The sequence below is a fragment of the Nycticebus coucang genome, chromosome 5 (assembly GCF_027406575.1).
Source record: "Nycticebus coucang isolate mNycCou1 chromosome 5, mNycCou1.pri, whole genome shotgun sequence".
In the NCBI taxonomy this organism is placed as follows: Eukaryota; Metazoa; Chordata; class Mammalia; order Primates; family Lorisidae; genus Nycticebus; species Nycticebus coucang.
This window is the reverse complement of record NC_069784.1, coordinates 49,995,302-50,023,168: the sequence shown is the minus strand read 5'-3', so window position 1 is coordinate 50,023,168 and position 27,867 is coordinate 49,995,302. Positions and strand designations below refer to the sequence as shown.

General features: G+C 39.1%; 1 protein-coding gene across 1 annotated transcript in view; it reads left to right on the top strand.

The window, feature by feature from the left end:
- Positions 1 to 27,867, top strand: part of WARS2 (tryptophanyl tRNA synthetase 2, mitochondrial) — a 112,688-nt gene that overhangs the window by 27,799 nt on the left and 57,022 nt on the right. Inside the window, exon 2 of the mRNA XM_053592012.1 lies at positions 23,154 to 23,411. Within this exon, the coding sequence (XP_053447987.1) occupies positions 23,154 to 23,411 (258 nt within the window). The remainder of the gene's footprint in view (positions 1 to 23,153; positions 23,412 to 27,867) is intronic.

The window sequence follows — 27,867 nt, the reverse complement described above, 5'->3', positions numbered from 1 at the left end:
CCACAGAAACAAAAATAATTAGTCATTACGTGAGGTGATAGATAAGTTAATCCATCACCTTTTTCCTATCTATATGTATCCCGTAACATCATGTGGTATACCTTAAGTACACACAGAAAAAATTTTATTTAAAAAAATTTTTCAGGAGCTTCAGAGAAAATTTGTAGACATGTATACTTGGTTTTTAAAAGTAAAAGAAATAGTTCATTGTTTATTTTCTATGAAAATCTATATCTCAAAAGTAATTGGGCTATAGTCATTACAAAAAAAAGCTATCTGACGGTTTCAAAGAAACCTTCCAAAAGTTGCCCCAAAAGTCACCATACATAAGGTAAATGGGATATTGTAGCTAAATGTACCTTTATTTACAAAATTTTACCAAGGGATGGCTAAAAAATAGAGAATATTTTATAAATATTTTGTAAAATTTTATAATGAATACTTTAGAAATAAAGGCACATTTAGCTACAATTTCCTATTTTCCCTGTGTATGGTAACTTTGTGGGGACATTTTGGGACACCTTATAAGTGGAGCAGAGTCGAGGATGTGCACTAATTTTATGGAATCAATACAAATAGGATTATGGAACTATAAGTTGATCCCAGAACAAAGTAACAGCAACTTCATCTCTGATTATATCCTCTTGGTTGATCTTGACTTTTGTTTATGAGGTCTGACACTTAAGTTTATGAACTTGCCACCATGCACTTATGTTGGCAGTGCTGTACAGACAACTTGGTAAGGTTTCCTGACCTTGGCCTATCAGTGTCTGGCGTCTGTGTTTGTGTCGACGTGTGGTGGAGTCTTGGTAAGTGGTGCTTATTATTGTTGTTGCGTGTTTTTGTGCCCCAGGGCAAGAATGTTGGAGCTTGAATTAGACCAATGGACAAACATTAAATTTCTTGTTAAACTTGGCAAGAGTGGAAGTGAAATCAGGGACATGTCAATCCAAGTTTGTGGGGATAATGCTGTGAAGAAAACGGCAGTGTACAGATGGATTAAATGATATTCTAAGGGGAGAAAAAGCACCACTGAGAAAGCAAGTTCAGGGCAGCCAGTAACAGCAGAACTGACAGAATAATTGCAAAAATCTGTTCAATATGTGTCAAAATCACCAGTTGACTGTGAGAAGCATAGCATACCAAGTAAACAGAGATAAATAGGAAAATCTTCACTGAAAATCGTGCCATGAGAGAGGTCATGTGCAAAAATGGTCCCAAAGAAGCTCACCTGAGAACAAAAGCAGAGTCAAAGTCTGCCAAGGCCTTTTGGAGAGGCACGATGATGTTTTGGGCCATGTTATTACGGGTGATGAAACACGGGTGTACCAATAAGACCCTGACACAAAGCTTAAAAGTGCACGATGGAAGTCAACCGGTTGTCCAGGACCAAAAACGTTCTGTCAGTCCAAATTAAGAGTCAAAACTATGTTGTTGACCTTTTTTGATATCAGAGGGCTTGTTCATTATGAGTTTGTACCAACTGGCTAAACAGTTAACTGAGTTTACTGTTTGGAAGTGTTGAAAAGGCTGCATGAAAAAGTTAGACAAGAGCAACCTGAACTTCTTGCACTCATGGCTCTTGCATCACAACAAAGCACTAGCTCACACAGCACTGTGTGTGAGGGAGTTTTTAGCCAGTAAACAAATAACTATATTGGACTGCCCTCCCTAATCACCTGATCTGGCCCCCAATGACTTTTTTCTTTTCTCAAAGATAAAGGAAATATTGAAAGGAAAACATTTTGGTGACATTCAGGACATCAAGGGTAATAGGATGACAGCTGTGATGGCCAATCCAGAAAAAGACTTCCAAAATTGTTTTGAAGGGTGGACTAGGCATTGGCATTAGTGCCTGGTTTGCCAAGGGGTGTACTCTGAAGGTGACAGTAGTGGTATTCAGCAATGAGATATGTAGAACTTTTTCTAGGCCAACTTCATGAATTTAGTTGTCACCTGCGTACTTGATTAGAGTCTTCCCAATAATGCTTCCTTCTTCTCAGCACTGTTGCCTGCACACAGCCGTGGTTATGCTGTGGTCAGTCATGATAGCCAGTGCAGAACTCTTGCATTCCCAAGTTAACTCTGCCTTGCCTCAGGCCAGTCCAGCCTTGGAGAGAAGCTCCCTGTCTTAGATGATGACTTTTTGGCAGGAGCTGTAGCCGGATCAGAGATCCTGAACTACCCACCCTGACAGTTGAAAGCATTAGTCAAATATGTTCATTTCCTAAGGCTGCTGTAACAAAGCACCTTAAACTGAACGGCTTAAAATAACGGAAACACATTCTTTCAGAACCCTGCTTTTGGCAGCTCTTGGCAGTCCTTGGTGTTCCCTGACTCACAGATGTATCACTCCAGTGTCTGTCTTAGTGCCTTCCCTCTGTCTCCACGTGTCTTCTCATCTTATAAGGAAACCTGTTCCTAAACTCACCCCACTCTAGTCCACTCTGACCTCATTAACTGATTACATCTGCCAAGACCCTACTTCCAAATAAGGTCACATTCAAAGGTCCAGGCAAACGTTAATCCTGGGGGGACATAGCTGACCCACTGCACCAACAGTGGGGGTACCATAAATTGAATCTTCCTTAGAATAACATCAGTTGGCATATACATATTTTTTACATTTGGAGCTTTAAATTATAGATCTGAAGATTATTCTTATGGTTTTTAGATGAATATGATACTCTAGTGCCAGGATAATTAATGAAAAAATAACATGTTATAAAATGTTACCTTTCAGGTTAAAGGTAAAACTTTAACCAAATTTCTCATAAAGATTCTCATTTATTTAATTAAAATCCATTCATGGGGATAATTGGCTCCCCTTGTCTAAGTAATCTGTATATGTGTGAAGTCAGATTATTAAGGATTTTATACTAAATTAAGGAGTCTGGACTTCACCTTGAAAGAAAGGAAGAATCAATAGAGATTATATTTAAAAGTTAGTTCAGGTGATGGAATGGAAGACAAGAAATTCAGATAGAAGCTATTGAGACAGCACAAATGGAATGATTTGGTTTAGACTACAGTGATGGAGATGGAAAAGTGAAATTGTATTGAATAACCTCCCTGATGATTTAATAATTAGATGATGATGATGGTGGTGGCTAATCTTGAGTGAGCACTTTCTTTGTGCCAGGCACCATTCTAAGCATGCTTTGGCATTAATTTGTTTAATTCTTACAATAATCCTATGAAGTAGTACTATTAACATTTTTTTAAGTGAAGAAACTGAGGCACAAATACTTATCAAAGGTCACATAGCCAGTTTTTGCTGGAGGCAGTATTTGAATACACAGAATCTGGTGAGGGACAGAAAGGATCACAGATGATTCTTAAGTAGATGGCTGTGTCATTAGTCAGGATTGAGAATAGAAAAACAGAGCAGATTTGGGGGGTATTGACCCAGAGGTCATAAGTCAGTAGATTTAGTTTTGGATAAAGTATTGATATTTATCAAGAGATGCTGGTGGGCAATCCCAAAGATTATGTCTGATAGGTAGTTGATAGTAAGTTCTGCAAATAATATTTAATATTAAAAATCCATCTTTTCTCAATAAAGGTAATACCATTTTAATTACCTAGCCATGGTAAAACATGAAGAGTTAATAATACTGCCTACTAGCCCTAAAAAGTAAGAGTGCTCTAACAGGGTCGGATTCTGTGTGAGGGCGCATGCGCGTGCCCTGTCTGTATTGAGTTAGACGAGTAACTGTCTGACCTGGAATTGTTCTAACAGGGTTGGATTCTGTGTGAGGGCACACGCGTGTGCCCTGTCTGTATTAAGTTAGACGAGTAACTGTCTGACCTGGAATTGCTCTAACAGGGTCGGATTCTGTGTGATGGCACACGCGCGTGCCCTGTCTGTGTTAAGTTAGACGAGTAACTATCTGACCTGGAATTGCTCTAACAGGGTTGGATTCTGTGTGAGGGCACACGCGCGTGCCCTGTGTGTATTAAGTTAGACGAGTAACTATCTAACCTGCAATTGCTCTAACAGGGTCGGATTCTGTGTGAGGGCACACGCGCGTGCCCTGTCTGTATTTAGTAAGACGAGTAACTGTCTGACCTGCAATTGCTCTAACAGGGTCGGATTCTGTGTGAGGGCACACGCGCGTGCCCTGTCTGTATTTAGTAAGACGAGTAACTGTCTGACCTGCAATTGCTCTAACAGGGTTGGATTCTGTGTGAGGGCACACGCGAGTGCCCTGTCTGTATTAAGTTAGATGAATAACTGTCTTACCTGGAATTGCTCTAACAGGGTCGGATTCTGTGTGATGGCACACGCGCGTGCCCTGTCTGTAGTAAGTTAGACGAGTAACTGTTTTACCTGGAATTTTGTGAGATTTAGGAGCCAAGTAGATAGAGCAGAGGAATTCATAAGTTTGTACCCAGCTGGTCGTAAGTGAATTTGCTTCATTACAAACTCCCCCTGCACCCTTGCCCTTTGCTTCATGCATCCCCCCGAATGCACCCCTGTGTCCCTCTAACCACAGGGTATTCCAGATCAAGCCTGGTGGTTTATGGGAACTGCTTTTGTTGAAATCATTAAAGAAAGAAATGCCTGTGAATTCTCCTTGCAAAGCACCGCCTGTTTTTTGTGTCGTTCTGGCCTCATTAATCAGCGTAGCAGCCAGGCAGACACTGTGCTGTGTGTTTTACTGTCCCCAGCACAGCGGCTGCTGTCTCTGCCCCCAGGCCGACGCATTGGGGAGAAGGAGAGAGGGAAACCATCCATCTTCCCAGACGTACATGTCAGCAGCAGCTCCTTTCCCCTTCCTGTTGGCTGTCTCTCTCACCACCTGTGTTTAGAATTAGCACTGAAGCTGCTCCCCAGATGAATAAGAACCACTGTCCTTGTCACCTGCCCTGGCATGGGCCACCACTTCTCAATGAAACAAGTACATCAAGCAAATTACCTTGATGTACATCCCCTCGGCAGTTTACTGTAACATAAAATTAGATTTTAGGTCATATATCCTAGAATGTAGCATTATTTAGTGGACCTAAGGGGTAAAGGCAAATAATTTCTTGAGTTTGTCACTATCTTCTCATAATCCCTCTCTGGAGTATATATGGCTGAGGCTGATCTACCTGGGTTCAAGTTCTGTCTGTGGTAGGTACCAGCTATGCACTACTCACTTAACTTCTGTGTGCCTCAGTTTCCTCTAATAAAACAAGGATGATAGTACCACCTACCTGGGAGTTTTTATGATAATTAAATGAGATAATATGTTTACTAGCTCTTACATAGTAACCACTCGATAAACATTAGCTCTTTATTATCAGATTAGATTATTATCATTATTCTTGTTTTTCAGATAATAAAACTGAGGTTCTGAGAAGTTTGATAATTTGTGAAAGGTACTATTAGGCATAGAAGGAATTTGAATTAGCACTGTCTGATCCTCCACGTATGTCCTATAGATTACATGTTCCTGTTTCCATTCTAGTTCATATGTGACGTTAATAAATCACTTAACTTTATTAATGCCTTTATTTCCCACTATATAGAATGAAATGATAATAACTGACCTTCTCATTAGTATATTCTTATAGTCTATATTCTATAAGAATATAAAATAGTATAACTATTTTTATAGTTACATGCCAACTAATTTAATCATGCCATATGCTGAAAAACAAGGTGTATTTTTAAAATTTGGTGACAGAAAAAGTGCATGCCCTTAAAAAAAGAAGTTAATATAAAAGTGTCAAAAAGGAAGTCGTGACTCTCAGTTCCCCATTGTGAGCACCAGTAAGTTAGGTGTGTATCCAGCCTTTCTTGTCAGCATTTGTCCATTTAACACATGTTTATACAGAGCCACCGTGGGTGAAGCGCTGTTCTTGGTTCTTTAGGGGACCCTGTCATTCTTCCCCTTTTACTGATGAGGACGCAGTGATTTGCACAGGAAACACAGCTAGTGCGCAGCAGAGCTGCTGTGGGCTCGCATGCTCTGCCTCCAGAGCTGGGCTCCTCACCTCCACCCTGGGGTGGTGCTCAGGACTCAGCCGTGCCTACATTCTTCTTATCTGTTCTATAGTATTCTGTTATATAAAAAGAAAACTATAATTTATTAAATATTTACTCTACTGCCGGACAGTAGTTGCTTATAGTTCTTTTGTAATTTAAAAAAACACGTGGAGAATACCAGATATCCTACCATGTTGTGTATTTCTTCTTTTTTTTTTTTTTTTTTTTGAGACAGAGTCTCAAGCTGTCACCCTGGGTAGAGTGCCATGGCGTTACAGCACACAGCAACTTGAAACTCTTGGGCTCAAGCGATTCTCTTGCCTCAGCCTCCCAAGTGATTAGCAGTACGGGTGCCCTCCACAACACCTGGTTATTTTTTTTTTGTTGCAGTTATCATTGTTGTTTTAGCTGGCCCGGGCCGGGTTCGAACCTGCCAGCCTCAGTGTATGTGGCCGGCACCCTACCCCTGAGCTGCAGAGCCACCGCATGTTGTGTATTTCTACATTAAATGGATGGATAAAATAAAACAAAACTTTGGCTTCTATAAATGACCATACAGATGACTGAGAGCTTACTACATGCCAGTCACTAAGTACGTTACACTGATAAGTTCATCACGGTCCTCTTCATCACTCTGTGAGGTCGGCACTGTCATTATCTCCACTTTGTAGATGTTCAAGGCCACGTAAATAATAGAGCAAGGACTTGAATCCAGGTTATCTGGCACTAGATTCTGCTTCTTAACTGTGGTTAGTAACCAAACTAGCTATCTTATTTTACAGCTTGACCTTCTCATCTTTCTAAGTGACTGTAAAGTTGAGTAAGTTGACAGGAGGGTCTGAGCTGATGCAGATGTGGTTGGAGCAGTCTCTCCTACTGCATCAGTCTGCAGGTTGGATGATAAAGGGGCCACGATTGGCTGGAAAATGAAACCCATTTCACCTAGTAGAGGTCAGATAACAGAGATTCCTGTAAGAGATTCCTTTTTTGGGAAACTATCTTTATGCCAGGAAAATAACTTTGGAAATGTATTTCACCTTTTGTAGTATGGGCAGTACCTTATAAGAAATTAACACTGTCAAAGGTTCAGAACACTTGAGATGGTCATGGGATTGTTTCATACATTGTACATATGTAAGAATTTCTAGCCCCTCAGCATCACTGAGCCAAGGCCATCTGTTGTCAGGCCAGGTTTGGTCAAAGACTGAGCTAACCCTGAGACCCACCTATAGCTGCTGGAGTGTTGAGTTCAGAGGAGTTAGGGAGATTGCCAAGCAGAGAAGTGGATAGAAAAGAACATTCTAGGCAGAGATAATTTTTTTTTCTCTTCATTACAGTTCTGATGTTAAATACTTCTTGTGGGATTATTTTCTTAGTGATGTCCAGGCTATATGTGGTTTTTGACTCCCTGAGTCATAAGGATAACTGGACATTGCCGGGTAAGTAAGTCTGCATGGCTATTGAAGAGGGCGTGCTTACTCATTGTCACAGGTGTCTACCCTCACCAATGGCCTGACTGTCGCCACACCTACAGAGCCTGCCTGCTGCCCTTCTCACCTGCAGAGCCTCCTGCCCTTCTCACCTACAGAGCCTGCTGCCCTTCTCACCTACAGAGCCTGCTGCCCTTCTCACCTACAGAGCCTGCCTGCCCTTCTCACCTACAGAGCCTGCCTGCTGCCCTTCTCACCTGCAGAGCCTGCTGCCCTTCTCACCTGCAGAGCCTGCCTGCCCTTCTCACCTACAGAGCCTGCTGCCCTTCTCACCTACAGAGCCTGCTGCCCTTCTCACCTACAGAGCCTGCCTGCTGCCCTTCTCACCTACAGAGCCTGCCTGCTGCCCTTCTCACCTGCAGAGCCTGCTGCCCTTCTCACCTGCAGAGCCTGCTGCCCTTCTCACCTACAGAGCCTGCTGCCCTTCTCACCTGCAGAGGCTGCCTGCTGCCCTTCTCACCTGCAGAGCCTGCCTGCTGCCCTTCTCACCTGCAGAGCCTGCCTGCTGCCCATCTCACCTGCAGAGTCTGCCTGCTGCCCTTCTCACCTGCAGAGGCTGCCTGCTGCCCGTCTCACCTGCAGAGTCTGCCTGCTGCCCTTCTCACCTACAGAGCCTGCCTGCTGCCCTTCTCACCTGCAGAGCCTGCCTGCTGCCCTTCTCACCTGCAGAGCCTACTGCCCTTCTCACCTGCAGAGCCTGCCTGCTGCCCTTCTCACCTGCTGAGTGTGATCTCTGAACTGCTTGGAACCAAAGTGGCCTCTGACCACACAGGAATAAATCATTGTGTCAGGGATTTTTATTACTTTGAAATGTATTTTTTTTTTTTTTACTCATTTTTTAGTCTTTTATTTGTGTGTCTATTTCTGTGTTTCCTAGCATTTGTAGCTTTGGGAAACAGTTATGTAGTAACCGCCTTAGAATAGTGGTTTCCCACTCTTAAAATCACCTGGGGAGATTTTAAAGCTCCTAGTGCCTGCACCAAAGCCCAGATGGATTAAGTCAGAATCTCTGGGGGTGGTATCCAGGAATCAGGATTTTTCAAAGCTCTGAGGTGAACTGTGCAGCTCAAGCTGAGAACCACACAGAGCAGTGACTGTCAACTGGTGTGCCACGAGGGGGTCTTAGTTGTGCCATGAAAATTCTCAAAGATCATGAATTAAATAATTTTCAGAAGAAGTTCGAAGCATGCTATGTATATTCTTCCTTTTACTCTTTTTTTTAACAACATAATTTAAGTGTGCTGTGGAAGTTTAACTGTAGGAAGTGTGCCATGAGATAAAGAAGGTTGGAAATCACTGGCCCAGAAGGCGCGCCCTCGTTTTCCTTCTTAGACTCTTCATCTGCACCTTACTTTATGCAGTTGAAGTCAATTTTGTGGATGGATTATTGGCACCCAAAGCCCCTCTCCATCTCTAGCGTGTGGAGAATTACCTGGAAGGCATGTAAAGGCACGGATTGTAAAACTTTTCTCATTTTTTTTCTTCTGGGATAAGCCCTACCCAATACCAATTCCTAACTTGGTATTTCTGTGGTGTGACCCAATAATTTGCATTTCTAATAACTTCCCAAGTTGTGGTCACATTGCTGGTACCAGGAACACAATTTGAGAATCTTTAATCTCTTTCTCTCAGCTTCTTTCTGCTCTTTTCTTTTCCACTGGTGGTGGCCAGGGCAATTGGTGTGCAGTCCTTACTCAGAGCGTCAGTGTTAGGAAGGGCAGTGGATACCGGAAGGGCTTTATCATGTTTTCTGAACTCCAAGTAATCATATAATCTAATTAAAAACTATTTAGCTGGCCCAGTGGCTCATGCTTGTAATCCCAGCACTTTGGGAGGGCAGGGCAGGAGGATCCCTCGAAGCCAGTCTGGGCAACATAGTTGCCATTATTACAACAACTTTTTAAAAATTAGCCCTGTGGCTCAAAGGGGTAGGGCGCTGGGCCCATATGCCAGAGGTGGCAGGTTCAAACCCAGCCCTGGCCAAAACTGAAAAAAAAAAAAAAATTAGCTCTGTGCAGGTATATATGTATAGTTTCTGCTACTTGGGAAGCTGAGGCAGGAGGATCAAGTGAGCCCAGGAATTCGAGGTTACAGTGAGCTGTGATCACACCCCTGCACTCTAGCCTGAGTGACAGAGTAAGACTTCATCTTAAAAAACAAAACAAAACACAATTTATTCTGTATGCAAATGCCACCTCCTCTTTATACAAAATTGCTCCTCCTAAGTCCCTTCTACTTCAAAATTGGAGCCACAACTGGATAGGTTTCTGGTGTACAAAGATGGAACTTGGATTTCATTTTCCCATAGAAATAATTTTATGAATATTGTTTAGGTACAACTGTAATCATGCTGCTAAAATAATTCTTCAGAAGTATTGTGGGCTCAAAGGACTTTGATGGGTTGTCTCCTAGGAGCTTACCCATCGTGTGAAGAGTTCACTTTCTGAATTTCAGAAAACTAATTTTTAAACAAACTCTTAGCAACTACCTATAACTGGAACATTTGGCTCATTTTCTTTATAGTTATTTTATAATTTACATTTAGAGCCAAAGAGGGAGAGAAAAGATTCGTCATTCATTCAGTTAACATTTATTGAGTTCCCACAATGTACCTGGCACTGTGCCATTTACTCTTACTTACTGGGGATGCAAAAGACTAAAAAGACAGCTCCTGCTGCAGAGGACCTCACGTGTGAGGTAGGGAATACCTGAGCAAATGAGTGCAGTGATGAGGAGCTGATGAAGAGGGGTCTGCTCTGCCCAGAGAAAGAAAGAATGAAAAGGAAGGAAGGAAAGGAAGAAAAGAAAAGGAAAAGGAAAGGATGGGAGGGAGGGAGGAAGAGAGAAAGACTAATGATGAGGAGTCTATGTGTGTGTATTAGTAGTGGGAAGCGGTGTGTGTAAGAGATTGAGAGTCAGAGAGGGATTGTAGGGCTTGAAGACCAAGGAGAGTTCCCCAGGCAGAAAAGGGGTGAGAGGCGTTCTAGGATGATGGAACAGTACGAACAGAGAGGGGAACAAGCTGTCCAAGGAAGGCAGGTGTCCAGGTGAGCTCCCTATGTAGTGTGGCTGGAGAACGACTGGAAAGGGCATTGACTACCCCACAAAGCTGAGCCTTATCCCACAGGAAGAAATGAGGAGAGTTGTGCCGAGTCAGCATACGTGTATGTGGTATTTGCGCTTCTGCCGCAAACTTTCTGTAAGGCATTTCTTCCCCTGTATGTTTTGCACTACCCCGAGGAAGACAGTTTTAATTTCCACAAAATATTAGGACTTTGGAAATGTCTTTAATCAAGTGACTTTTTTTTTTTTTTTCATTGTTGGGGATTCATTGAGGGTATAAGAAACCAGGTTACACTGATTGCATTTGTTAGGTTAAGTCCCTCTTGCAATCATGTCTTGCCCCCAAAAGGTGTGGCACACACCAAGGCCCTACCCACCTCCCTCCTTCCCTCTCTCTGCTATTCCTTTCCCCACCCCTCCCTCCTTTCTCTCTCTGCTCTCCCCTTCCCCCACTCCCACCCTGTCCTTAATTGTCATTAATTGTCCTCATACCAAATTGAGTACATAGGATTCATGCTTCTCCATTCTTGTGATGCTTTACTAAGAATAATGTGTTCCACTTCCATCCAGGTTAATACAAAGGATGTAAAGTCTTTATTTTTTTAATGGCTGAATAGTATTCCATGGTGTACATATACCACAGCTTGTTAATCCATTCCTGGGTTGGTGGGTGTTTAGGCGGTTTCCACATTTTGGCAATTATAAATTGAGCTGCAATAAACGGTCTAGTGCAAGTGTCCTTACGATAAAAAGGATTTTTTTCCTTCTGGGTAGATGCCCAGTAATGGGATTGTAGGATCAAACGGGAGGTCTAGCTTGAGTGCTTTAAGGTTTCTCCATACTTCCTTCCAAAAAGGTTGTATTAGTTTCCAGTCTGACCAGCAGTGTAAAAGTGTTCCCTTCTCTCCACATCCATGCCAGCATCTACAGTTTTGAGATTGTGTGATGTGGGCCATTCTTTCTGGGGTTAGATGGTATCTCAGGGTGGTTTTGATTTGCATTTCTCTAATAGATAGGGATGATGAACATTTTTTCATATGTTTGTTAGCCATTCATCTGTCTTTAGAGAAGGTTCTATCCATGTCTCTTGCCCATTGATATATGGGATTGTTGGCTTTTTTCATGTGGATTAATTTGAGTTCTCAAGCTTTTGTCTGACTCAAAATATGCAAATATCCTTTCCCATTGTGAAGGTTGTCTATTTGCTTTGGTTGTTGTCTCCTTAGCTGTACAGCTTTTCAGTTTAATTGAGTCTCATTTGTTTATTTTTGTTGTTATTGCAATTGGCACAGCAGTCTTCTTCATGAAGTCTTTCCCCAGGCTGATATCTTCCAGTGTTTTCCCTATGCTTTCTTTGAGGATTTTTGTTTCATGCTTTAAATTTAAGTCCTTTATCCATCGTGAATCAATTTTTGTGAGTGGAGAAAGGTGTGGGTCCAGTTTCAGTCTTTAACATGTGGATATCCAGTTCACCCAACCCCATTTATAGAATAGGGAGTCTTTTCCCCAAGGTATGTTTTTGTTTGGTTTATCAAAGATTAAGTGGTTCTAAGATGTTAGTTTCATTTCCTGGTTTTCTAGTCGATTCCAAATGTCTATGTCTCTATTTTTGTGCCAGTACCATGCTGTCTTGACCACGGTGGCTTTGTAACCTAAAATCTGGTATGGTGATGCCCCCAGCTTTATTTTTATTATTAAGAACTGCCTTAGCTATATGGAGTTTTTTCTGGTTGCATACAAAATGCAGAATCATTTTTTCCAAGTCTTGAAAGTACGATGTTGGTATTTTGACAGGAATGGCATTGAATAGGTAGATTGCTTTGGGAAGTATAGACATTTTAAAAATGTTGATTCTTCCCATCCATGAGCATGGTATCTTCTTCCATTTGTTAATATCCTCTGCTATTTCCTTTCTGAGGATTTCATAATTTTCTTTATAGAGGTCCTTCACCTCCTTTGTTAGGTATATTCCTAGGTATTTCATTTTCTTTGAAACTATGGTGAAGGGAATTGTGTCCTTAATTAGCCTCTCATCTTGACTGTTACTGGCGTATACAAAGGCAACTGACTTGTGGACATTGATGTTATATCCTGAGACATTACTGTATTTTTTGATGACATCCAGGAGTCTTGTGGTTGAGCCTTTGGGATTCTCTAAATATAAGATTATGTCATCAGCAAAGAGGGAGAGTTTGACCTCCTCTGACCCATTTGGATGCCCTTTATTTCCTTGTCTTGCCTAATTGTATTGGCTAGAACTTCCAGCCCTGTGTTGAATAGTAAAGGTGACAGAGGGCAACCTTGTCTGGTTCCAGTTTTAAGAGGAAAAGCTTTCAGTTTTACTCCATTCAGTAAAATATTAGCTGTGGGTTTGTCATAGATAGCTTCAATCAGTTTCAGAAATGTGCCACCTATGCCTATACTCTTCAGTGTTCTAATTAGAAAAGGATGCTGGATTTTATCAAATGCTTTTTCTGCATCTATTGAGAGGATCATATAGTCTTTATTTTTGCTTCTGTTAATATGATGGATAATGTTTATGGACTTGCATATGTTAAACCATCCCTGTATCCCTGGGATGAAACCTACTTGATCATGATGTTGACTTTTTTGATGACAAGCTGTAATCTATTGGCTAGGATTTTGTTGAGAATTTTTGCGTCTATATTTGTGAGTGAAATTGGTCTGAAATTCTCCTTTTTCTTGGTTCTTTTCCTGGTTTTGGTATCAGGGTGATGTTTGCTTTGCAGAATGTGTTGGGGAAGATTCCTTCCTCCTCAATTTTTTGGAATAATTTCTGCACTACAGGAATAAGCTCTTCCTTGAAGGTTTGATAGAATTCTAGTGTGAAGCTGTCTGGACCAGGGCATTATTTTGCTGGAACCTTTTTTATTGTTTCTTTAATCTCAGTGCTTGAAATTGGTCTGTTCAGGAGCTCCATTGCTTCCTGGCTAAGTCTAGGGAGAGGGTGCGATTTCAAATATTGATCCATTTCCTTCACATTGTCAAATTTCTGGGCATAGAGTTTCTGGTAGTATTCAGAGATGATCTCTTGTATCTCTATGGGATTAGTTATTATTTCCCCTTTATCATTTCTGATTCAGGTTACTAGAGATTTTACTTTTCTATTTCTAGTTATTCTGGCCAAAGGTTTATCTAATTTATTTATTTTTTAAAAAAACCAACTTTTTGTTTCATTAATTTTCTGAATGATTCTTTTTTCAATTTCATTGATCTCTGATTTAATTTAGGATATTTCTTTTCTTCTACTGAGTTTAGGCTTAGATTGTTCTTCTTTTTCCAATTTAATAAAATGGCTTGTGAGTTTGTTGATGTGCTCTCTTTCTGTTTTTCGAATGTAGGTATCTAAAGCGATAAATTTTCCTCTCAAACCTGTTTTTTGCAGTATCCCACAGGTTTTGGTAGCTTGTGTCTTCATTGTTGTTATGCTCAAGGAAGTTAGTGATTTCCTCTTTTATTTCTTTCTGCACCCAACTGTCATTCAACAGAAGGTTGTTTAATTTCCAGGCCTTTGTGTGGAGTTGAACGTTTTTGTTGGAGTTGAGTTCCACCTTTAATGCCTTGTGGTCTGAGAAGATACAAGGTAAAATTTCAATTCTTTTGATTCTGTTGAGGTTTGTTTTGTGGCCTACGATATGATTAATTTTGGAGAATGTTCCATGGGGCAATGAGAAGAATGTATATTCTTTAGCTTTGGAATGGAGTGTTCTATATGCGTCTGTCAAGCACAGTTGTTCTAGGGTCTCATTTAAGTCCCTTATATCTTTGTTTAATTTCTGTTTAGAGGATCTGTCCAGCTCTGTAAGAGGAGTGTTAAAGTCCCCTATTATTATGGTATTATCAGATATCATATTGCTCAGAGTGAGTAAGATCTGTTTCAAGAAACTCGGAGAATTTAAATTGGATGCATAAATATTTAGAATTGAAACGTCTTCTTGTTGTATTTTTCCCTTGACCAATATAAAGTGACCATCTTTGTCTTTTTTGACTTTAGTTGCTTTAAATCCACATGTATCTGAAAATAAGATTGTAACTCCTCTTTTCTTCTGAATTCCATTTGCCTGAAAAATTATCTTCCAACCCTTAATTCAGAGTTTTAATTTGTCTTTTGAAGCCAGGTGTGTTTCCTGTAGATGGCAAATGGATGGCTTGTGTTTTTTAATCCAGTCAGCCAATCTATGCCTCTTCAGTGGGAAATTCAAGCCATTAACATTTATTGAGATAATTGATAAGTGTGGTAGTGTTCTATTCATCTTATTTTGTGAGAGTTTATTCCTTGGTTTTATCTTTTGCATCAGTATGGAAGTTAGGTTCTGTCCTTTAATTGCTGAATTTTTACTTTGCTGCTGATCCATTGTGATGGTCAGTGTGTAGAACAGGTTGAAGTATTTCCTGCAGAGCTGGTCTTGTTGTGGCGAATTTCCTCAATATTTGTATATCAGTAAATGATTTGATTTCTCCATCAGTTTTTAAGTTTAGCTTAGCAGTGTATAGAATTCTGGGCTGGAAATTGTTCTATTTAAGTAGATTAAAGGTAGATGACTGTTGTCTTCTTGCTTGGAAAGTTTCATTAGAGATGTCTGCAGTCACTCTGATGGATTTACTCCTGTAGGTCAACGCTTATTCCTGGCAGCTTGAAGAATCTTTTCTTTTGTCTTGAGTTTGGACAGGTTCATCACTGAGCGTCTTAGAGAAGCTCTGTTAGAGTTGAGGTGACCTGGGGTCTGATATCCTGAAAGGAGTGTGTCAGAATCTTTGGTGATATTTGGGACATTTTTATTTATAACATTCTCTAGAATGGCTTCCATTCCCCTGGGGCATTCTTCTTCCCCTTCTGGGAAACCTATAACTCGTATGTTTGACCACTTCATAAAGTCCCATAATTCTGACAGTAAACGTTTTGCTTTCTCTCTCTTCTTTTCTGCCTCTTTAACTATCCAAGTTATCTCAAGAGCTTTGGCCTCTACCTCCAAAATTCTTTCTTCTGCGTGGTCTAATCTGTTGTTGATATTTTCTATTGTATCTTTAAGTTCCCTAATTGACTGCTTTAGTTCCTTCAGCTCTGCTATATCCTTTGTATATTCTTCATATTGTTCATCTCTTATTTGATTCTGTTTTTAGATTTCCTTTCGGTTATTTTCCACTTTATCAGCAGTTTCCTTCATTGTTTCCATCATTTCCTTCATTGTTTTCATCATGTGTATTCTAAATTCCCTTTCTGTCATTTCTAACATGGCTTTATATGTGGAAACCTCTGCAGTAGCTACTACCTCACGGTCCTTTGAGGGGGTTGCTCTGGACTGGTTCTTCATGTTGCCAGGAGTTTACTGCTGATTCTTCCTCATGAGTGCTTTCTTTTATCTGTTTCATTGCCCCAATTTTCCTTTCACTTCCTCTTGATCTTTAACTTGCCATGCCTGTGGACTAGGGTTTCGATGAGTCAGCTGCTGGTGGGATTAGACTGAATGAACACATGCAACCACTTGCCAGTTTTCCACTGCTTTTGTTCTCCTCTTGGGGTCCAAAATTCTCTTGCTGACTCCCTTTGTTCACAAAGGGATGATTATACGCAGATCCCACCAGTCAGACATGCCTGGAGTCTTGTCTCCCTAGACTCACCATGTCCAGTTACAAGGAAGCTGTTACTTGGTCACCATCTTGCTTCTCCCCTCTGAATCAAGTGACTTTTAAACTGTGCTCAGGGAAGCCCCCTTTGTGGTTGGCTGGAGTGAGTTCAAAAGAGCAGGCAAAGGCTACTGGGGCACCCTCACATACCCTCCCATTATCCACCCACCTTCCAAACTTTTCTTTGGACCATTGTACACATTGGGCATGACTAATATTACATTAGTTATGCACACCTAACAGAAAATTTTAAAGCCAGTGAAATCTAATCTTTCCACATTTAGCAGCTGTCTGAGGCTTTTTTTTTTTAACTTTATTGAAATTAATATGAGGGTACAATATTTAGGTTACATTGTTCTCACTTCCAAGGTAAAGTTCCATTTGTAGAGGAGCCCCTGGGTGTGCTGTACACCCTCACCATGTGCACAGTAGGTGAGATCCGCCTCATCAGTCTGAGGCTCCCACTTGCACGAATAGACAGATCTCCCAGCTGCTGTTTTGGGATAATTGGCTGAGGAAGGGACAGAAGGCTCTCCCTCATGACTTAAATACTTTCCAGAAGGCCACCTGCACCACAGTTGGGCTTCAGTTTCAACACAAATCTTCTAGGAACACACGTTCAAACCATAACCTGGGAAGTACACTGTGTGATCTGGTGCAGGAGAGCACTGGAATTCTGAATTCTGGTCCCAGCTGTGCCACTAGCTGGTGCCTTTGGCTTTTTAACACCTCCTAGTCCTGAGGAAGTGTGCTGAGGAGGGGGATTTGGTTGGAGAGAGGACACTTAAAGGCCAGGCCATCTTGATGTCAAGAAGCTCTAAACTGGATGCAGCTCAGTATGATGAAGGAAGACAGAACTTTAGGTCCAATGGAGAGAGCCCAGATCCAGATCCAACTCGCCTGCCTGTAACCTGGTGTGGGTCATTTAACTTTGCAGGGTTTCTGCTTGGAGAGTGATGACAATCACTTCCCTGCCCCCATTAAATGAGATGAGGGATGTGAAAAGGCCAGGGCATGTTTCTGATGGCTAAATGTCACTGTAAGAAGGAAAATACCTCTGCAAGAGCATTCCATCACATGAGGGAAGGGTAGCACAGTGCTCGTAGGGAAAATAGAGGCATAATTCTTGAAATTCAGAAGTGGGGCCAGGCACAAAGGCTCAGGCCTATAATCCAAGCCCTTTGAAAGGCCAAGATGGGAGAATCGCTTGATGCCAGGAGTTTAAAACCAGCCTGAACAACATAATGAGATTCTGTTTTTTAAAAAAAAGATAAATAAATGAAAATAAAATATTAATATTTCCAAAATGATAGGAAGCATATCTTTGGAAATGATTTGTAGTAAAGATGATTATTTTTTACTTTTGTAAGTATCTAAAAGAAAAAAAAACAATAAAAAAAGAAATTTGGGAATGACTTAAATAAGCCTATAGGAAACTTTTCAAAAGTTAATTTTTTTCCTTCTAAACTCACCAGACAGACTCAGCTCATGAAACTCAGCAGCTAGAATGCCAGCCACATACACGGGAGCTGGTGGGTTCAAGCCCAGCTCGGGCCTTCCAAACAACAATGACAAGTACAACCAAAAAATAGCTGGGTGTTGTGGCCCACACCTATAATCCCAACTACTCAGGAGCCTGAGGCAAGAGAATTGCTTAAGCCCAAGAGTTTGAGGTTGCTGTGAGCTGTGATGTCACAGCACTCTACCGAGGGCGACATAGTGAGACTATCTCAAAAATATAAAAATAAAAAATAAATAAATAAATGAAATAAACTCACCAGACAATGTATAGTAAGTGCATATTATATATGTCCTTAAGAAATTTATGGTCTAATTAGTCACTCAGCTTTTATTTTTCTTCATTAAAAATGATTTTTCCTTTAGCTTTAATTGTTGGCCTACATGTTGTTTCTTATTTGGAGGGATGTAAGACTTACCTTCTCTTAGACTGGATTTATACTTACTGTATTGGCCCCCAGGTCTGAGCATTTTTCTTGGTGCCGAGTGAGTGTTCTCTGTACTTTCTGGAGGAAAGGGCACGTTCCCAGGAGCACCCAGCTCTCCAGCTGAGGCATTCAAGTCCTGAATTGGTACTAGAGACATTTTCAAGAAAATTGTGATATATTTCAGGAGGCTGGGATTGAAATAGGGTGATGTAAAGTGGTATACTTAAGATACACCGAAGAGAGGTAGGGAGTGAGAGTTTTAAAAAGTATTTTTAATTTATACACAATAAGAAAAATAGACTTAACCAGAAAGGGATTCCTATTTCAATTGTCTGGTAATGTTATTGGGAGTACTTGTTCATTGCAATGTGTGGTAAAAGGCCATTCATGTGACCAATAAGACATAATGGCTGTTCAGCCACTTTTTAGGTTTACGTTAGATTGCAGTTAAAACAAGTGTGATCAATGAACAATTGATGTTACAGCTGCATATAAGCAAGACTTCTTCGTAGGAAGAGTCTTGAAATCTTTACTGAAGTCTCTGTTTCCCACCACCATCCTGAAGGCAAAAGTATTTTAAAGTAGCAGGCAGCCTTCTATTGATGTATTTTCTTCTCTTCACTTGGGATTAAAGACAGAAGCTTTCTTTAGTTAATTACAAAAATTGTCTTTAGCCAAAATTAATATCTTGGGATCTTTCAATTGCTTTTGAAAGAGATGGTTAAAATTTTATTTAATTTTATAATTATAAATTTTGGATATGTTCAGTACTTTCAGCTGTGTCTGTCAAATTATTATAGTAAGTATTTTCTACCTTTGATTCAAACACTCATCCTCTTTCCTGGTGTATATCAAATCCCAGGGCTGAAATTGCCCATGGTAGTGTTAGTTCTGTACAAATTAGCCAATAAATGTATTGGTTGGAAGTGGCATTTGTTAAGGAAATATAACTGAAATAAAAATGAAGACTTATTTTGTAAAATGCTCCTTTTTTATCCTGTGTGCTCCGTGATGGAATTGTAGCTTGAAGCTCCAGTCTTCCCTAGAATGAACGCCTGTGGGCCAGCCCTGAAGCTGTTTTCTTTGTGGTTTGTCTCCTCTCCAAACCCATGGGAAGCCCATTCTTTCATTTTCATTCTTTTCCATCTCTAGTGCTTTTGAACACAGAACCCCCATCCTCCCACCACCCAAACTCCGCATTCCAACCCTGTGAGTTCACTACCAGGCATGTCTCCCCTGCCATGCTGTAGACCACCTGCTGGCTCCTGCAGGGGAGCAGACAGGAACATAAACTCAGCGCAGAAGAGCAGGAGGCTCTCTGTATATTTTTAAGACCAGGAATCCAGTTCCCATTTAGAGGCTGTATTTTTTTAATAGCTTTTTGAAAATTGAACGAAACATTTCTTGTTGCTCTTATTTGTCGATAATACCATTCCCTCTGCACTGATGTATAGAATCTTAGCAACCAGAGAATGGAAAAGATGTATTAGATCATGTCTAACCCATTTCCCCACTGGAAACAATACTTTTTCCCACAATCTCTCCTCTGGTGCTATTCTGTTCTAGTTTTCTCAAGAATTTGTTTTTTCCATTTCTCCTAGGGAATAATTTCTGAGTTTGACCATGGAATTTATATGGAAACACACATGTTCTTTTTTTTTTTCAGCTTACTATTCCTTGTCTTCATAACCCTTTAAATTACCATAAACAGTCTTTCTTCTTCCTAGGTCAAGTATTTCCGGATGGACTTTATTTTTCCTTTCCATTTATTAAGTATAGAATTCGTTTTTCTGCTTTGTTTTCTCTCTTCATCAATCAGTCTCTAAAGCCCATTAATCATTTTTTACTGCACTGAAAACTTCTTTGCTCATTCCCATATCAGGAGCCCAGAGCTGGGAAGGTCCCTGGGTACTGGAGGAAGCCTCAATCTCATGTACTCATTCTGTGCTTTCTTCTCTCTCTTTCTTTCTGTCTCAATTCTTAACTAGAAACTATTTCTTAAATATTGTTTGTAAATCATTTGGGGATTTATTCATCTGAAGGCCTACTTTGTGTGTATGTGTGTATGTTATGATTTTGATTAGTAAGATTATATTTGTTCTCAGTTATCTAAAAGGTATTTCTTACATCCTCAGGGCCACAAATCTTGCAGGTGTCCTCCTGAGTGCTTGGATCAGATGCATTTCTGGACCACCAAACCATGATGTAGCATTCTATTAAAGGGCTGTCATCTTAGCAATAGAGAAGGAAATAGATTGTGTTTGTAGGATTTGGAATTCTTGGGGAAAGTAAAGGACAAAACTTAAGTAGCCTTGGCACTTACATACCTAAAGTAGATTAGCTCTCAGGAGCTAGTGTTACATATAAAGACAAAGAATAAATATGCTTTGTCCTCCTGGACAGGAGGACCCAATAGTATAAAGATGTCTGCTCTTCCCAAAGCAATCTGTAACTCAGTGTGATCCCAGTCAACACCCACCACAGGTGTTTTTTCTCTTGGGACTTGATGAGATGATTCTTAAGTGTATTGAGAAGTGTAGGAGGCCAAGGATGGGTGAGATGCCCTTGAACAAAAAAAGAAGGGGGGCAGACTCACTCTACCAGTTTCCAAGACTAATTTAAAAAGCAATGTAATATTAGTACAGATGTGGACCAATGGACTAGTGGGTCAAAATTGCAAGTCCAGATCCTTACCAGATTCTTCATATAGGAATCCTTGATTTATGACAGAGATGGCATTTCAAAGCAGTGGAAAGAGACAATCTTCAATAAATGGTACCAGAAAAATCAGATATTCATCTAGGAAAAAGTAAATAAGTGGGATGCTAACCTCACACCATATGCAAGAAACTCCAGTGGCTACAGACCTAAACGTGAAAGATGAAACTTTAAACACACGTGGGCACCTGCTTTATACGTGTGTAGATGTGTGTGCATATATACATATACATAAACATATTTTCATGACCTCAGAATACTTATAATACCATAATCAGTAGTCAAAATTAAATATTTGGTAAAATTAAGACTTCTCTCTCTTTATCAAAAGATAATGTATAATGAAGACAAATAAATGAAACAATATATTTGCTCCATACGTAATTGACGAAATATTAATATCTTTCTTAATAAAAGACCAGACAATCTGAGAAAAATAGGCAAAATAAATTGAATGGGCTTTTCATAGAAGAATAAGTACAATAGCAAAACATGGTAGCTAATGGAGAGAACATGTGGGCTTTGAAGTCAGTGGTACCTGGTTTGTAATCTCAACTGCACCACTTGATAGCTGTGTGGCCAAAGGCAATCTGTCAAGATTTGTGCGCCTCAGAGCTGTCATCTGTAATTTGGAGGTAATAAAATGTCTACTATATTTGGTATTATAAGGATCAAATACATTAATGTATGAAAAGCACTCAGTATAAATGCCTGCAAGATAGTAGTTGTCCAGTAAATTATGGTTACTATTATTAATATATTGTTCTAATGGTGGCTAAAAATGACAGTGATGCATTTTATTTCTTCAGAACCTTTTATTTATAGCACACTAATACATATTCAATTTTGGTTTTTCACTGTAGAATATAAAATAATTCAGGGAGAAATAGTATTTTTAAGCCTGTGTTATATTTTTTCTTCTAATTTTCCTTTTATAATTTCAATATTAGAAAGTAGAAACCAAAAGGGAAAACATGACCATGACAAAAATGTTTTTGTATGTGTGTGTGTGTTTTTTTTTTTTATTATTCTGGCAAAATACACGTAACACAAATTTATTGTTACTTTAGTGACACTTAGTACATTGACAATGTCGTGCAGGTCCAGAACATTTTCATCTTTCCAAAATGAAATCCCATGCACGTTCGTCGCCACTACCTGCTCTGCCCTCTTCCTAGCTCTGGAAACCAATAATTTGCTTTCTATCCCTGTGGATTTGCCACTTCTGGACATTTGATGTAAATGGGATCATTTAGTAGGTGGTCTGTTGCATCTGGCTTCTTTCACTTAGCATGACGTTTCCAAGGTTCACTCACTTCCCAGCACTCTTTTCCTTTTATGGCCTTTTTATGGTCAGACCACATTTGACAACAATGTTTTATAATTTAAATAATTATACAGAATTAAAATCTCCTTTTGAAGAAATGAAAACCCAAATACAATTTTATCAAAAGTAAAAGGAAACCAAAGCACAGAAAAATTAAATACCTTTATCAATAAGAAATATTAGAGTATATGTTTCCTAATTTCTGGCCCAAGATCTTGCACACTAATTGTAAGATGAGCATTTTTTTTTAAGTAAATAGCAGTAGCCTTTAGTGCTAATGCTAAGGATTTCATTTCCTTAACTGTAAAATAAAGGAAATCACATGACAGGCCCTTGAGGCCTCTTTATTCCTCAGTTAAATTTGATTCTATGTCTGAAGCCTTTCTCTCTGATCACCAGAGCCGCAGTCATTATTTCCTCTTGGGAACTCCTGCCTGCACCCACTCTAGGGTGTCCCAAAGGTCACCATACGTATGGAAATGGGAAATTGAAGATAAATGTACCTTTATTTACAAAACATTCATTACAAAGTTTACAAAATCTCAGCGTGTTGGCCAGCTCTTTGTAACATTTCATAATGAAATTTTATAAACAAAGGTATATTTAGCTGCAACTTTCCATTTTCTTTATGTACGGTAACTTTGAGGACTTTTCCAAACTGATCACAACTGTGCTATCATATTGTACCTTTAATTATATTTTCATAAATTTATCTCCATCTCCAATTAGATTATAGTCTCTTCAGGATTCAGACCTTTTTATGTGTCTCTGTGGTTATAATTTTTGAGTGTAAAAACATTTTTAATATCGTTTTCTGTTCCTAAAGGCTCTTAGCATAGTGGTTTGCACAGAGTAGGCATAAGATAATGATGGCTGTCAGACTGCAGTTTACAGAATAGGACTAGCTATCACAGGTATGGCAACGTGGGCACGGGATTTGTGGATTCTGCCTCAGAAGCAAAAATGTTTGTTCTCTTTTGCTCCAGGAAGACAGCATGAAGCGAGTCTTTTCTGGCATTCAACCTACAGGAGTCCCCCACCTGGGTAATTACCTGGGAGCCATTGAGAGCTGGGTGAAGCTGCAGGATGAATATGGCTCCGTGCTGTTCAGCATCGTGGACCTCCACTCCATCACTGTGCCCCAGGACCCCGCCACCCTCCGGCAGAGCGTCCTGGACATGACCGCTGCTCTTCTCGCCTGTGGCATCAACCCGGAGAAAAGCATCCTTTTCCAACAATCTCAGGTCAGCTTCTCACATTAGAACTGAGAAAACTTTTATCTTCAGATTATTTGAGGAAAAAATTTTGAGTGGTTCATATAATTTCTGTTTGTGATTTTAAAAAGCTGTTTGACGGTGACTTCATTAAATGTGATTATTTCAATTTAATGCCTTACCTATCACTAAGTATCGTTGTTCTACAATAGTATTTTTCGATTTTTCCTCCACTATACTTGGTAAGCTTATAACTCTTCATCTCTCATTTAGTACTTCTAATTCTGGAATTGTTTTTCTGTGCTGGGTTGCATTCAAACTGATGACTTGATGCTGTTGACTAATCTCCTTCTGATCAAGGATAGAATGTTTTACGTAATTCCAGTGCTGCTTTTTGGGTATTGCATTTGGAAGGCCTATTGGATAATTCCCCTTGTTCATTCTTTATCTAATAGCTTTTGAGAAGATTTGATAGAACAGGCTGGGAAATTGGAAGACAAAGACCCAGTGTTTTGTGTCCAAGCCAAGAAAGACTTCAGAGCAAAGCCAAAATATTTAACTCATATCTTTACTATGGATGAGTCAGTTTATTCTTGGACAGGCTAATAGCCTGGCCCAGAGACAAGATAATTAAGATATGCCCTAGAAAAAGAAGATGAAAATTTTAACTGGATCCTGCCCTCATGACTTATGTGTATCTTAACCTTATGACAAAGCCTAGCCAAGTCATATGTTATGCATGTTATGATACATGTTAACATGTATACATATATGTGACCTCTTTTCATCATAAACTTTTATCATTATTTTTATGTATGTTTTATCCACAGAAGTCAATGGATTCACACAAAACAACCAATTAAGAAATATGTAATAAATAAAAAGAGTCCAGTGGTCCCTTGATATCCATAGGATATTGATCCTGGATACCAAAATCCACAGATCCTCAAATTCCTTCTATAAAATGGTGTAATATTTGCATGTGTCCTATGCACATCTTCCCATTTACTTAAATCACCTCTGGATTACTTGTAATACCTAATACAATATAAATGCTATATAAATCATTCTTATACTATATTGCTTTTGATTATTTATATATTATTTTATAATATATTTTTATATTTTAAAAATCTTTATATTTTACTTTTGATTATTTTTTCCCCCTGAATATTTTTAATCTGCAGTTGGTTAAAAATATTGGTAAATTAATAGAACCAATAGAATATTGGTAAAATCATAGAATCAAATCATTAAATAATCATAAAGGCAACTTACCTCAATTTCTTTCTTTATAATTGGTTGGAAAATATTTACTTACACCTGACTTTTTCAATTTAATGTTGGATAGATTTAATTGTTGGATAGATCTAATTGTTATATACTATTCACTTTTATTGAGGAAACATCTGCTTCCCTATAATTTCTATCCATTCATTTAACTTGTGTTCTCTAAAAAAGATAAGTCAATTCTGCCTACCATACAATTGCTCTTCAAATACTTGGAGACATTTATTACATACCATCCTAGGTATGTAATACCTAGGGGTCTTTATTCTATTCAGGGGTCTCTAACTTCTGACCCTGTGGGCCACATGCAGATTATTTGAGGACTGTTTTGCTTATCTGTGCTGTTAAATATCAAGAAGAGTATGCACAGACCTTTTCTTTTGCTCACCAGATTTTGTTAATGTTTATGTATTTGCTGCACAGCCCAAGACAACTCTTATTCTTCCAATATGCAACAGAAAGGTGGGACACCCTTGCTAGATCCTGACCTTGTAGGTTTTAACCTTCAAAGTAGTTGTTCTCAGATCTCTCACCCTCTTGGTCTTCCCACCCAGAAGCACTCTCACCTTCTCTCTGAAGAGTACCTCTCCAATTTCATGAAATAATGTATGTTCAACTTTCTACATCCCTTGGCATTGGAAAGGTTGTCATCATTAGAGACATTTTCAGCTCACTGAATGCATTTTGCAAAGCACATCATCTTTACTCCATCTGAGCTCTCTTTTGATCCCTATTTGATAGTGTTTCTACAAATTGTATTCCCAGCTACAAGTACCTATTTTCATACTTCTTGCAGGTGAAAATGTATAATATTCACCAAGTAACCACTTTGCCACTTGCCTTTGCAAGTGATCTTTAAAATTAAAGATTTATTTACAACCAAATACTATGCTTAAACTTTGGACTCATTCCCCCAGGAATGATTACCATATTACAATTTTTTTCTCTTTCGGAAAGGATTTTTGTCATTGACCTCCACTAAAATTTACAATTATTGAGATATCTTCTTCCACATAGTACTTTGTTGTTCAAAATAATAATTGAAAGAGTAATCCACAATATGAGGGATTTCATAAGTACTCCTACATAAGTGAGTGATAATAAAATTCATCTTGTCATTGGATGGAACTTAACATCCCCTCCTGCCATCCCTGACTTCAGCTCCCTTGTGGGGAATTTTGGTAGTTTGCCAGTAAAATTTGAGAAAAGTACTCATCTTACCTATGTTTCATAATCTGTCCCACAAACGCAACATGAAGAACTTCAGTGGGTGTCTTTGTGACCTTAATGCAAACTTGTTCTTGACCATTCCTCCTTATTTGACTCAGACAACTAATTTATTACAATTCTATGGATGGTCTGGATATTTTATCAGACTTTCTTTCCTTTTTTTAAATAAAGAAAAAGTTTTCAATATTTATAATAGAATAGTATACTATACCCCATCAATTATAAACATTTTGTGATTTGTCTCATTGATGTGATTTTCTTAGTTGAAATATTTTAAGTAGCTATCACATGTCATGGCATTTCACTCCCTAAATATTTTACTGTGTCTCTCTGTAGATTGGGAAATTTTCTTATATAACCCCAATGCTGTCATCACACTTACCCAAGTTAATGATAATTTCATATTATCATTTAATACTCAGATTATCCTGATTGTCGCCAAAATGTGGTAGTTCTATTTTATGTTTGGCTTGAGTAAAAATCTACCAAAGTCTACACATTACATTTGATTATGGATCTAAAGTCTCTTTTTATTTATTTATTTTTTTTTTGAGCTGGAGACTTTACATCTTCTGTATTAACCTGGATTGAGGCGGAACACATTCTTCTTAGTAAAGCATCACAAGAATGGAGAAGAAAGAATCCAATGTACTCAATTCTAATATGAATTAGATGACCTAATACAAGGGGGGTTAGGGGAATGAGCAAGTGGGGAGAGGGGAAGAGGGAAAGGCAGGGAAAGGTTACAGTGCATGGCATACCTCTTGGGGGTGAGACACAATTATAAGAGGGATTTTACATAACAAATGCAATCAGTGTAACCTAATTCTTTGTACTTTGAATCCCAAACAATAAAAAAAACCCTCATTTTTGTGTGTGTACTTTTCATTTGTTCATCAAATTTTCACTTATTTGCTGTAAAATTATCCCTTCTGCACTAAAAAAAAACTTTAAATTTTGACTCTTATCTTTCTACTTTTGTTCATGCCTTTGATATACTGATTAGGTTTTCTTGTATTAGCTATAAAGTTAATTCTTTTGAACTTAAAAATAAACCTGATATTTTTGTTCCTTTCTCTTCACACTAATTTGTGTTAACTGACATTTAGTAACTACAAACTACTGTCCCACGAAGTTGCTCATCACTGTTTTCATTAATTTGAATAGAATTCACATGTGCTCATTTACTATCTCTGGAGTGCCCATGTTGTACAATAGATATCTCGAACTTATTTCTCTTAACTGAAATTTTGTATCCTTTGAGCAACATCTTCCCATTTCCTCTACCACCTTGCTCCTGATAACCACCATTCCACCCTGGTTTTCTTAGTTTCACTTTTATATTCCACGGATAAGTGAAGCTATACATTATGTTTCTTTCTGTGCCTGGCTTATTTTACTTAGTAAAATATCCTCCAGGTTCATCCATGTTACTGCAAATGACAAGATTCCCCCTTTTAAGGCTAAATAATATTTCACTGTGGGTATGTACTGCATTTTTTTTATCCATTTATCTGTTGATGGACACTTAGGTTGATTCCATCTCTTGGCAATTGTGAATAATGCTGCAACAAAAACGGGAGGGCAGATATCTCTTCAATATACTGATTTCATTTCCTTTGGATATATACACCCAGAAGTGGGATTGCTGGACCATATGGTAGTTCTATTTTTAATTTTTTGAGGAATCTCCATACTATTTTCCATAATGGCTATACATATTTACAGTCCCTCCAATAGTGTGCAAAGGATCTTTTTTCTCCATGTCTTTGTAAGTGTTGCACCCGAGAATTGGAATCCCCAATGACCATACGAGAGGGCCAGACACTGATGCAATCACACGAGGGCGTTTATTCAGGCTCAAGCCAGGGCTGTCCACCTTCCCAGACACAGCTAGGAGTGAGAGCCCTGTACTTGTCCCGCGCAGAGTTTTTATGCAGTGGATATGGGGTGAGGGGCGTGGGAA